Source organism: Microtus pennsylvanicus, chromosome 5 (genome assembly GCF_037038515.1).
Source record: "Microtus pennsylvanicus isolate mMicPen1 chromosome 5, mMicPen1.hap1, whole genome shotgun sequence".
NCBI lineage: Eukaryota > Metazoa > Chordata > Mammalia > Rodentia > Cricetidae > Microtus > Microtus pennsylvanicus.
Genome location: NC_134583.1, coordinates 125,533,373 through 125,547,174, shown reverse-complemented (window position 1 = coordinate 125,547,174; position 13,802 = coordinate 125,533,373). Strand labels below are relative to the sequence as shown.

The window sequence follows — 13,802 nt, the reverse complement described above, 5'->3', positions numbered from 1 at the left end:
AAAAATAATTTTTAAAAGACTCTGTAAGATTGACTTCTCTCTCCACTGGAAATTGAACTTGGGTCAAGCTTAGGCTAGGCAGTGCAGTCTTCTGTTGCACTGTATCCCAGTCCTTTTTGTTTTACTTTGAGAAAGAGCCTCATTAAGTGCTCATGGTGTGCTCCTCTCCCCCTGGCCCAGGACCCATCCATACCTTGAGTTGACTGTGTGGTTTAGGCTGGCCTCCAATTTGGGATCCTTCTACCTCAGCTCTCCAAAGTGCTGGGATTATAGGCATGAGCCGTCATGCTTGCCTGGGCTTGAAAAAAAGAGAGGTTGTGTGCTACTGCTTCACTCTTTCCAAAAAGCTTAACTCAGTTAAAGCAAAACAAAAAAACAGCCTGCCTAAATCTTATCATGGCATTTATGTTTAATGCTATTTGTTTCTAGCTTTATGAGATAAGGTCTCACTTTGAGGCCGACCTGCATAAGCTTCTCAAGTGAGCCACCGTGGGTGCTCTCAGATTTCATTGGTGAGGATTGCTGTGTACGTATTGCCACTGTGCTGTCCATGTTTCTAGGGATTTTCAGCTGTGATGCTTTGTAATAGGCCTTTCTGCACTGTAGTAGGCAGCGCCTGGCATGCGTGCTTTTAGTAAATTTTTGTTGACATGATGTTTTTAGCTTTTATGACAACATCTAACAGGAAATGTTAACTACTAAGGCATATGTTAGGTGATGTGTGAGTAGCAAACACTACTCTCAGCCAGAAGAAGGCCTTGTGTATACATTTTAAGGGCAGTAGTACGAGATAAAGCCAGAATGTTCTGGTAAGCTCTTTATAAGATAATGCTACTTGGATTCTTTGAAGCTAGAGCAGAATGAATAAAGAGAATCATTTATTTATTTATTGGTTTGGGTTGAGTTTTTTAGGTCAAACCCAGGAAGTTAATTTCATTAAATGAAGTTGGTAACAAATTGCCATGGAGTACTAAAATCTTGTCATTTGACCCACTAAGTACTTTTTTATTAGATTTATTCATTTTTTGTGTGTGTTTTGCCGGTGTGTGTATGATATATATATACACACACATACATACACCATTTGTGGGCCTGGTGCCTATCAGTATCAAAAGAGGGCGTTGGGTCTGAAGCTGGAGTTGCATATGGTGGTGAGCCAGCATGTGGGAGCTGGGACCTGAACTCCAGTTCTCCCGAAGAGCAGCGAATGTGCTTATTCACTCAGCTGCCTCTCCAGCCCCACTAAGTCATAAAAGATTTATCTTTTGAGGGGATGTAAGGGAAGGGGGCTTGAAATGGGGATCTCACTGTCTCTTAAGCAGGTATGGAACTCAGTTCAGGCTAGCCTCCAACCTTCTAGTCTCCTTCTTCAGCCTCTGCAGGGCTGGAATTACAGGTGAGGGCCAGTATGCCCTGTTTTATGTAACTATTTATTGAAATTTGATTGCATCCTGTGGTGATTGTTTGCCAAGGTTTTCAGAAAATAGCTAGCAACAATAAAAACCCAACAGCAGTAAATCCTCTAGTAGCACGATCGATAGCAAAAATACTCCCCCTTTTTATGCTGAGTACAGAAACAGAAAGATGAAGTTGATTTGGAGATGAGTGAATGATTTGTTCTACCATTTGTGTGGCTTCGTTGGCTGGGAACTATTACCAGGAATGTCACACGAAATAGCCAGTGTGACAGGATCTACTTGGGAAATCTGGCACCTGAAACTTAATGTCTTTAAAAAAAAGTGAGGCCAGCAGTGGTGAAAACAGAAAGATCGGGAGTTTAAGGTCATTGGCTACACATGGAGTTCAAGGCCAGCCTAGGATCCCTGAGAACACGTCTCAAAAAAACAAACAATAATTTATTTGACTAGTTTCTTTTTTGTTGAGAATTTTATACGTGAGTACTATATATAATCTTCCTACTTTAACCCCTCCACACCTCCAGTGCACCCCCTTTCTCAAATTCATAGTCTCTTTTTTATTATTGTTACATATATGTGTTCCTAACAAATTTATAAATATAACCTGGTGAGTTCATTTAGTATTGCTGATATCTGTATATATTTAGAGCTGACTACTTGGAAGTGAATAACTTGTCAGGGAGCTCATCCCTAAAGAAGACTGATTCTGACTTTCTTAGCAACTATTAATTCCCTATAGCTCCTCATATTGGAGTGGGTCTTGTGAGAGTTTCCCATCCATGTTGGTATGTCAGTTGATAGTAATATTTTTTTCAGGTCTTGTTTAGGCAGCCATATTGTTGAGTGTCCATGGGTGCAGCATCCCTGTCACATGTAAACAGACACTGTCTCACAGCAGGCATGTTGATGCTTTGGCTCAGAGTCCCTCTTCTTCCACACTTTCCTCTGAGCCTTAGGTGTAGGAGTTGTGTTGTAGATCTGTTAGTTGGGCTGAGAGAGAGCGAGAGAGCGAGAGAGCGAGAGAGCGAGAGAGAGAGAGAGAGAGAGAGAGAGAGAGAGAGAGAGCGAGAGAGAGAATATGGAGGATGTGTCCTTGAGGAGGGTGAGAACTACACTACCTGTTAGAATTAGGACAAGTGTTTAGAGTGCAGTTAGAAGTTACACTGTTTAGGAATTGGCAGGAATAGGGTCCCCTCTAGGTTCCGTGTCCTCCCCAGCCACAGCTACTTAGCTAGGATTACAGTGCCAAGCATGAATTCCCTCCCGTTGAGTGGCCGGAAGTCTAGTTAGAAAACTGTTGATTACTTCCAGGATGTAAGTGCCTCTATTGCATCTTTAGGGATGTCTTGTCAGTTTGGTCATTGTCATGGTTCATAAGCATTACAGCTTGTTAGGACTGTTGATGCTTTTCTCTCTTGGAAGCTTGCATTACTTCTTCAGATGCTATAAGAGCTAGTCCTTGGGGAGGAGACTAGGTCATTTCTCTGTCAGGTCCTCCAAGTCCTCTAGCTGAAGTATGTCATGTCTTCAGCAATAGGGTCTTACCTTCAATTTTTGGGAGGCTCTCAAGGGCATTGGCAATAGCTTTATTTTGGGGGTCTCTTGGGCTTCTCTGACAATTTTAAGATTTATTTATTTATGTGTATGATTGCTCTACTTGCATGTATCCTTGCAGGCCAGAAGAGGGCATCAGATTCTATTATAGATGGTTGTAAACCACCATGTGGTTGCTGGGAGTTGAACTCAGGTCCTCTGGAAGAGCAGCCAGTGAGTGCTCTTAACTGCTGAGCCATCCCTCCAACCCCCTCCCCCAATACACAACTTTAAAGGAAGTTGCCTATACCTGGTACTAGGGTTTTGTTAGATAGTCTGTAGGCTTTTAGGGAGAAATACATATTTTTAAAGTTCCTTGTTTTAGTTGCTGGAACATCTACTATGTAATGTCTTACTGTGGTACTGGGAGCTTGTGCATGCTAGGCAGGGGCTCTACCACTGAACATATTCTCAGCCTCCCCTCCCCAAATGTTTTGTTTTGATAAAGCATTCCACCAGTTGTCCAGGCTGGCCTAGAAAATGCCCTGTAACCCAGGCCAACCTTGAACTTAGAGTCTGCCTGCTTTCAGCCTCCAGAATAGCTGGGATTATAGGTCTTTGCCACCAGACTCAACTTAAAATTTTTCTTCCCTTGGGGCAGAGAGGTGGCTCAGCAGGTAAAGGCAGTAGTCTTGCAAGCTTGGCATCCTGAGTTTGATCCCTGTGGTTGACAGTGGAAGAAGAGAATTAATTCCACAAGTTATCTTCCAAGGCCCAAGTGCATCCTGTGGCACAGATGTCCCCCTCCCCGCGATAATAAATGTAATAAAATTGTTGCCTCCCTCTCTTTTTATTTTTTCTTTTTTGCTTAAATTACATTTTATTTACTGTGTATAAACATATACCCACATGCATGCACATGCAGGAACATGCCTTTGTTTACACATAGGACAAAGGACAGCTTGTGGGTATTGGTTTTCTTCTTCCACCGTGAGGGACCCAGAGACTGAACTCAGGTCATAAGGCTTGGTGGCAAACACCTTTATCTGCAGAGTAATCTGGATGCCCCTGTTCTGTTTTGCTTTTTTGAGAGATGGTTTTTAATGGTAGCCCTGGCTAGTCTGGAATTCACCATGTAAAGTAGTCTGCCTCTCATTTGAAGTGATCCTCACAGCTGGCCTCCAATTCCAGGTAATCCTCCTGTCTTTGCTTCCAAGTGCTGGGATTCCAGGAGTGCCACTAAACCCCTTCCTACTTTTTTCCTTTTAAACAATTTTCTCCTTGATCTTCTACTGGAAAACTTACTCAATTTTCTGCCATTGATTGCTTTGTTTTGTTTTTGAGACAGATTCATAAGGAACCCAGCCTGGCACACATGACCTTAAACTCCTGTTTCTTCTTCCTCTGTCTTCCTAGTACTGGGGTCAGTGTGTCACTACACCCAGCTTCCAGTGCTGATTTCTAAGTCTTCTTTCAGCTGTGTTGCCAATAGCTCTTGTGTGGTTTTCATTATTTTTTCTTCTGTGCATCGGTTTACATTTTTATCCAAATTTTTTACTTGAAGGTTTTAATTCTATAGAAAATTACTGATGGTCTAATAAATTCTTTTATATCTTTCACCTGGATTTACCAGTAATTAACAATGGCTATCTTACTTTATATTGTTGCATATAATTTGAACTTTTTTTTTACATTTATTTATTTTGTGTGTGAGGGAAGTGCATGTGTGCCTCTGGGTATGTGTGTAGAGGTCTCTTCTTCAGCCATGTGGGTTCTGGGGATCAAATGCAGGTTGTCATGCTTGGTAGCAGATCCCTTGCCTTTACTGTTGAGCCATTGGCGTTACTTACAATGTTTTAAATCTAGAACCACTTAAAAATAAGTTATAAGCATAAAGGCATTTCATTCTTTAGAATTTTGATTTGAATAACATAAGAAGAGTGCCCTACAAAACTATGGTACTATTATCACTTTAAAAAGTAACGTAATGGGAGGAGTGTGGAAGGGGAGAGGGGAGGAAAGAAGGGCATGGGGGAAAATGTATAGCTCAATTAAAAACAAAAAAAAATAAAATTAAAAAAATAATGTAACATTGGACTGGAGAGATGGCTCAGTGGTTAAGAGCACTAGTGGTTCTTCTAGAGGACCTGGGTTCAGTTCCCAGCACCTCCATGTTTGCATACAACTATCTCTAACTCTAGTTCCAATGGAGCTGATATACTCTTCTCACCTCTTCAGGTAGTAATGATGCACATGGTGCAGATATATGCACATAAAACACCCATACACATACTATCTGATTTTCAGGTAATGTTGAAAATTTCTTGATGCTGGAATTGTATACGGCTCCATGGTGGAGTGCTTGCTTGGTATGTATAAGATCCTGGCTTGGAGCTCAACATATAAAACTAAACAAACATAAAACTCAAAACATCATGTCTTAGTAATGACCTGTATGGTTAATTCTTGTTTCTAGTGCTAGTTTGAAACTTTTTGGCATTAGGGGTGTTGTCTATTGTAACATGAGGGCCTTGCTTGTTGGGGTTTCTGTCCTGCCAAGTTCCCACAGTCAATAAGCCCCAAAGAAAATCACACAGTAGTCTCCATAAATTGTAAGCTGATTGGCCCATTAGCTTAGGCTTCTTATTAGCTCTTCTATTAACCCATTATCCTTATCTATGTTAGCCACATAACTGGATACCTTTCTCAGCGCGGTAGACCAATATGCCCTGATAAACTTATGTTTCCAGCTAGAATTTCCGAGTACAGATAGGAGAAGGCTGTTGCTTGAAACAGAAAAACAAATTGTCAAGGCGACAGGTACTACATTCTCTCTGGACACAGTCTTCTCAGCTTTGTTATTTTCCACCAGAGAACAAGGAACCTTTTGTTCTAAAGCCTCATGTTGAAAGGTTAGCAAAATATTATTACATTAATCAAGCCAGAATTTGTACACATTTGTGAATCAAGGGTAAGACTTTTATAGTTAGAGCATTAAAAGGAACGTGGACAGTATTTTTGGGTTTTCAGGCTTGTATACAAATTAGCTTTTGAAACACAGAACTTGAAATGTAGAGGTTTAGTAGTTCATTTATTTTACATATTTGCTTGTGTACATTGTGTGTGTGTGTACTGAGACAGCTATTAGAAACAGGATCTTTAGTATATGTGCTGCCGAAGCGAGCACAAGAAACAGGATCTTTCACTGTAGCTCAAGCTATTCTGGAATTCACTATGTAGCCTAAGGCTGGTCTTGAACTTTGGCAGTCTTCCTGCCTCAGCCTCCCAAATGCTGGTATTACAAGTATGAACTACCATGGCTATATATGGGAGGGGATGCATGTAGTTCTGTCTGTGTACAAAGTTTACTGTGCATGATGTTTGGAATAGTCCTGAAAGTAGAGTTTCAGCATCATGGGGTTGAAAGAGACAGAGACAGGCATTGAGAGACTGATGATCAAAGGCATACTTAGCATTTGGAAGTGTTATATGCAAAAATATGAGTAATGTTCCCACCCCCTTGGAATTAACCATCCCTTTAGTATGCAGATACGTGTATATTGGTGTTTGTGTGTTTGTGTGTTTCTGTGTGTGTGTGTTTGTGTGTACTGTATGTGAAGGTGAAGAGGGTATCACATCCCCTAATGTAGAGCACAGGGGTGGTGAGCTGCCTGATTTGGGAACTGTAGTCAAGAACAGCAATTGCTCTTAGCCACAGTGATAAAAACAAAAACAAAAACAAAAAAAAAACCCACAATCTTTTGAGTGTTGGCTTTGACAACAATTTATTGTACAATTTGGGGCAAATGGTATGAATATTTACGGATTAAAAAAATGAATCGAATGAAAGGATGTCAGTGGTAGAGTGCTTTGCATAGCATACTCCCTGCTCAAGGTTCAGTCCCCAACACTAAAACAGAAAAAGGTGTGGGGATGCAAAAAGCTGTTAGTCATGACTTAGGTACAATTTAGAAAAATTTTTTTGAATTTGATTTTTCATGATATTGGGATTGAACCCAGGGCCATAAGTGTTCTAGGCAAGTGCTTTTCCATGGAGCCTCCTCTGGTCCCACTCTGTTAATTATGCTTTAAAAAAAATTATAAGGGGCGTGAGAGATGCCTTAACAGTTGAGAGCATTGGCTGCTCTTCCAGAGAATATGGGTTTGATCCCAGCACCCACATAGTGGTTTGCTGTTGTCTGTAACACAGTCCAGGGGATCTGATGCTCTCTTTTGGTTTATGAGAGCACTAGACATGTCTGTGATACACAGACATACCTGGAGTCCATACACCCATGTGTTATTGTGCATGCTGTCTGTGTGGGTGAGCATACCATGGCACACATGTGGCACTGAAGACAGCTTTGCAGCCAGCTCTCCTATCCCTATGTGGGTTCTGGGAATCAAATTCAAGTTGCCAGGCTTGTGTACCAAGTGCCTTTAACCCACTGAACCATCTTGCTGGCCTTAATCCCACTTTTTGAGGCAAGGTCTGTTGGCCAGGCTGGTTTGAAACTCACTATGTAACCCAAGTTGGCCTCCAACTTGCAGAAACACCGTACCATTTGACATGAACTTTTGAAAGATTCAAAGTTGAGACATTTAGTAGTTTTGATACACAGTTTTTATGAGTTTTTTCTGCAAAATTGGTATTCTTTCATCTTAAAATACTTTAGATGTATATTTCCTTCTGTAGTTACTTTTGTGATAACAAGGAACAAAAGCTGTAACATATCTTAAAAACAATAAGCTTAGCCAATTTAGTATTGAATCCTTATGGAGAGGCTGAGGCAAGGGATTCACAGCCTAGTCAGAAGTAAAGAGGGTTGGGTTGAGTAGTGCCTAGCATAGGGTAAGGCCTGAGGTTCAGCTCTGAGGGTGAGGGGAAGATGTTCTAGAGCCAGGTCACATGCTCCTGTCCATCCAGGCCAAGCTCCAGGCTGAAGCCGGAAGTTCAGACTGCATTTTGAGGCCAGCAAGGACACTAGAGAGAGACTCTTAGAACAAAGAAAAGGCTATAGTGTATTTTAAAAAATTGTAGAGCTATGTCAAAATGTTCTTTAAGTGTAAGTGAGACTTTTAACTACCAATATGAGAAGTTTTTTTTTAGTATTTGTAAATGAATGAAAGAAAATTCACATCTAATTTTTCTGATTTTTAAGGAAATGTATAATATATAAGTTGATTTGCAGATACATTAAGGGAGACCCGTAAGTCCAATATAATGATAAAATCAGCTGGGTAACCACTATGCTTCCTAGGCTTTTACTTGGCCATCTGTCAAAGGCTAGAGTTAATCAAGGACTGTATAAAATGCAGCAGCTCAGTACAATACAGGCATGTAAGTGGAGGGCATAGCATTAACTTCATTTTTCATAAATTACTTATTTTAATATATATAAATAAAAGAGGTATTAAGGGCAAAACCACCTCTGGACTGATGAGATTATTTAGATTTACCCTTCATATTTTTAGTGTCACAGCAGCATTTTCAGAATGGAGATCGTTGATTATAAAAACTGGTAAATTCCAAGTTTTTATTTCTGATACATTAAAGTTGGGTTTTTTGTTTGTTTTCTTGTTTTGTTTTTCTATACCAGATTTCTGTGTGGAGCTTTGACAGTCTTGGAACTCACCCTGTAGACCAGTTGGCCTTGAACTTACAGAGTTCCACCTGCCTCTGCCTTCCAAGTGTTCGGATCAAAGCTGTGTGCCACCACGTCCAGTTTCAAAATAAAGTTTTTTTAAAATTAAATTTTTATTAGATTTATTCATTTTTCTGTGCATGTATGTATGTGTACCACATATGTGCTTGGTGCCTGAGGAGGTCACAAGAGAGACTGACTGGGTCCTCCAGACTGGAGTTATGAGTGGTTGAATATCATCATGTGGGAGACTAGGAATTGAACCTGGGTCCTCTGCAAGAGCTACAATTGCTCTCAACTACTAAACTATCTCTCCAGCCCTCCAAAATTAAATTTTAATGTGAAATAGTGACTTCATTTTTAATAATTGTTATGACCCTTTTGTCTGTGTTGGAAAGTTTTCCATTATTTGACTAACACTGCTGTGCAACACTTGCCTGATAAGATTATACTACATACTGTTAAAGTTCTCACTTCTTCCCCACTGACGTGATTGGAAACAGTCAGAATAGCCTGGGCAAAGAACCCTTGTTGCAATAAACTCTGGAAGTGTGATGATGTTTTGTTTTAATGTTTAAATATGAAAATAAGTCTTGATTGCCATTTTCAAACTTTGATTTTGGACTTGAAGAAAATAATAGGATATTATAATTACTGATTTTTTTTGACATTTTATGGGTAGATACAAGGTTTTCTTTGTGTCAGATATCAGATTAAATGTCAGCTTTGCTCTGGTTGTAGTTTTAAAATACTGGGTTTGTTGTCTGTTTTTTGTTCTTTGAGTCAGGGTCTTGTTATGTAGCTGAAGTTAGACTCTAGCTCTTTATCCTGCTGAGTCCTGGATTGATTGTATGTTGAATCCTCTTTACCTGCTGAAACCCTGGGTAACACTACTTTCTTCACTATAGGCTCATGAGCAGTTTCTAGAATTTTATATTAATAAAATTATATAGCATGTAGTCTAAATTTTTTTATCGCACTTTATCTATTTTGTGTTTGTATGTGTGTTTGTGTGGCTGCACGTCAGAGGAGAGTTTGCAGGAATCAGCCCGTTCCCCCTGGGGGTCCTGATTTGACCTCAGGTCTGCAGGTTTGGTGGCAAGGACCTTAACCGGATGAACCATCTCATCTGTCGGTCTTTTTTGTCTGTTTACTCTTAGCATTATCTTGTGTTTTAATGTTTTGTGTATAACTAGTTCATTATTTTATTGCACAGTAGTAGTGTAGTATATAGACATTTCACTATCCATTCATTGTTTGTTAGGTTTTTGGTTTTTGTTTTTCTTGAGACAGGGTTTCGCTGGCTTTGGAGCCTGTCCTGAAACTAGCTCTTGTAGACCAGGACATATTTAATTTTTAAAACAATGATAACACTGTTTTCTGGGATTTGTGGTATATTTATTCTCCTCCGCAGTGTATTAGAATAGTTCCTTTATTTTCAACTTTTATTTGCCAGGCTTGATTTTTTTTAAAGTAATCTTTTTATTGCTGTATGGTGGCGCACACCTTTAATTCCAGCACACACTTGATCTCTGAGTTCTAGTGTAGCCAGGTTTACAGAACAAGTTCCAGGACAGCTAGGTCTACACAGAGAAACCCTGCCTCAAAAAACAAAGAAGCATACACACTCATTGGTTCTTTCAGTTGTATTTTGGTGTATTTTGATCTTATCACACTCCTCCCAACTCCTCCTGATCCACCGTGTGTAGCTGCCTTGCTGTGTCCTCTTGAAGTTCATCAAGTCCAGTGTGTACTGCCTGTATGCTTTTGGGTGTGGGGCTGTCCCCTGTAGAATGGGCCACCTACTTAAGGTCACCCCACCCCCCAAGACAGGGTTTCTCTGTGTAGCCTTGGCTGTTCTGGAACTCATTTTGTAGATCAAAGTGGCCTCACAGATATCTGCCAGCCTTTGCCTCCCAAATGCCCTGGGATGAAAGGCATGTGCCACCACTGACCCTCTTAAATAAAAGTGACTCTCCCTTTCTCAGAAGTTATCTGTTGGGGATGGGACTTCGTGCCCATTTCCCTCCTCCATGATGGGGTTGCATCTGGCTTAAGCTTGGGAAGGCTTTGGGTGTTCTGTCACAGCCTGAGAGTCCTTCCGTTTAGCTTGTTTTGCTCTGTCCAGAAACCACTTTTTAAAAAGTCATCCTTGGCTCTGGTTCTTAGTGTTTCCACCCCCTCTTCCATAATGACCCCTGGACCTTGGGAGGATTGTGACACAGATGTTTCATATGTGGCAGAGTACTTTGCAGTCTCTTACTTGCACTTTGGCTCATTTTGGGTCTAAGTTAATGTATGGCTATTGCAAGAACTTGTTTCTCTGCTGAAGGTTGAGAGATGCACTAATTTGAGTATAGCAGTAAGTCACTATGTGTTGGCTTGATACCATGCTCGTTTAGCAGAATAATAGTATGTCCTCTCCTAGGACCTGTGACCTGTCTAGTCTCTTGAGAGGCTCTCGGGCAGCTATAACATTGTAAAGTTCTATGTACAGCAAGGACTACCCTTACATAATTTCGTATATAATCTTGAGTGGTGGATTTCATGCAGGCCCTAAATCTTCCCTCCATGAAGGAATGTTAATTGGCCTGATCTCTTGTTGGTCTTCAGAGTGGGAGATATTACAGCTGCACTGCTTCATGAAGGCAGTTATCTTCATGTTATATTCTAGATGTTTTCACAAACATGGGTATTTTAATAAAAGTGTAGCTCAGTTTTGGAATATTTGCTTAGTTGTGTGAAGCTTTGGGTTTGATCGCCACAGTAGTAAAAACACAGTAAAATGAACAAGTGAAAACTTCAAGAAAGTAAAATAACCTACTTGTCAAAGTACTTACTGCAGAGATACTCAGCTCTCTGCTCTGCTCCCGATGGATGTTTTTCCCGATGGGATGAAAATCGCACCTTTTTTTTTTCTTTTTTGAGATGGGTTCTTTGTGTAGCTCTGGCTATCCTGGAACTTTCTCTGCAGACCAGTCTGGTCTCAAACTCACAGAAATCATCCTGTCTCTGCCTTCTGAGTGTGGGATTAAAGGTGTGCATCTTACAGCTATAGTGTTTTAAAAAATATTTTTTAAATGGCATGTTAGTATACCAGTGTCAATAACTAACTACTAAATTGTTGATTTTCTCTTTTAGAATTCATTATACAAATAAAATGACAACTTCCTGGAGTGATCGATTACAGAATGCAGCGGACGTACCTGCTAACATGGATAAACATGCCTTGAAAAAGTATCGACGAGAAGCCTATCACCGGTAAGAGAGTGTCATCCTCAGCATTTCTAGGAAGACTGTACTTTCTATTCTTGCTCTTCAGGTGATGGAATTCATATACAGAGATCAGTATTTATCATAGAGCATATACCTAGTGGTTCAAACTTAGTGACATTCAGGATTTTACCTATAGCACACTGGATGCTATTTATAACTACTGGTAAGAATCCTGGGGAAAGTCTTTATTTGCTAGACAATTGCACCTAGGTAATTGGATTGAAATTTCCTTTTCCCTCTCATCTTGGTCATCTGGCATAGTCCAGGTTGGCACTGAGCTCATGAGAGTCCTCCTGCTTCCACTTGTCAAGTGCTGTGAATACAGATGTGCACCACTATACCCACATTTCTTCCTTTTCTAAAAGATGGGGTCTTGGTGTGTTGCCCAGGCTGGCCTTGAATACATAGGCCGAAGTGCTCGTCCATTCTCACCTTCCAAGTAGCTGGAGAATAGGCACATGCCATCAGCCTCGCTAAGACTGACATTAGTTTTTAAACTTATTGATGATGATGTGTGGGCGTGTGCCTGTGTGCATGTATGTGGCCATGCCACAGTCCACATGTAGAAGTTAGATGACAATCTGTGACATCTGTTCCCTTCTTTATGTGGCGTCTGGGATTGCGCTTAGGTCACCAGACTTTCGCAACAAGTGCTTTTACCTCTGAGGATAAAATTTTTAGGTGCTGTTTACTATAAACTGATAATAATTAAAAAATCTCTCTCTCTCTCTCTCTCTCTCTCTCTCTCTCTCTCTCTCTCTCTCTCTCTCTCTCTCTCTCTCTTCATCTGAGACAGGGTTTCTCTGTGCAGCAGTCCTAACTGTCCTGGAACTAGTTCTTGTAGACCAGGCTGGCCTCGAACTCACAGAGATCCACCTGCTTCTGCCTCCCAAGTTTGTGCCACCACCGCCTGGCTAAACAAACCTTTACCTTTAAAAAATATTTATTATTTTAAACTTTTTGTGAGCATTGGTGTTTTACCTGCATATATGTCTGTGTGAGGGTGTCGAATCCTCTGGAACTGTGGTTAAAGACAGCTGTGTGCTGCCATATGGGTGCTGGAAATTGAAGCTTGGTCCTCTGTAAGAGCAGCCAGAGCCCTTAACTGATAAGTCATCTCTTCAGCCCCTGGTTATAATGTTTTAGCAGAATTTAAAATTGTGTTTACTTAACCCAGATGTGGTAATGCACACCTATAATCTCAGCACTTGGGAGGTGGAAACAGGAGGATAATGAGTTCAAGGTCACCCTGGGATTGCGTGAGTCCTTGTCTCAAAACAAAGAGAAAACCACAAAATACAAAACATCAATTTTGTTTACAATATTAGTTTTTATTAAAAAATGTTCTATAGTTCTGGTCTTGCCTTTCTACCCAGAAAAGAATAGAATTAAGGAGTGAAAATGTAGCCTGGTTAGTAGTTGATTTTTGATGTAAGCTAATGATACTTCACTAATGGTAGGTCACTCTGTATACTGGGTACAAGGCTGTTTGTTGTTCTTTAAGTCCTGCAAAAATGAAAAAATTTCTTATTCCTGTCAAGTCTCCAAATTACATAGTGGGTATTGATGACTTTCCTTTTGTTTAGTGTATTGGTATATGCCATAGGAATTCAAGAATAGAACAGAATTTTAAAACTTAAATGTGTATTATATTATTGTGAATGTATGTGATATGTATGTGCGAGTGTGGATTCTTATTTATGGCTGTCACAAGATACCTTCAGGAGTCGATTCTCTCCTTATACTGTGATTTCCAGAGAGTAAACTCAGGTTATTAAGGCTTGTGCAGCAAGCATTTTTACCAAATGTGCCATCTCTTGGGCTTTAAAACAGCATGTTTATATGTGTAAAGAAAACACGGGGCTGTGGATATAGCATTGTTGTCAGAGTGCTTGCCTCGCTGCAGAGTCCTGGGTTTGATCCCTAGCAC

The 13,802-nt window shown here is 40.4% G+C and overlaps 1 protein-coding gene across 4 annotated transcripts in view; it reads left to right on the top strand.

Annotated features, from left to right (window-relative positions):
- Positions 1-13,802, top strand: part of Nt5c2 (5'-nucleotidase, cytosolic II) — a 133,398-nt gene that overhangs the window by 64,049 nt on the left and 55,547 nt on the right. For all 4 annotated transcript variants that reach the window (XM_075974311.1, XM_075974315.1, XM_075974312.1 and 1 more), the window contains exon 2: positions 11,738-11,857. In XM_075974311.1, the coding sequence (XP_075830426.1) occupies positions 11,738-11,857 (120 nt within the window). The remainder of the gene's footprint in view (positions 1-11,737; positions 11,858-13,802) is intronic.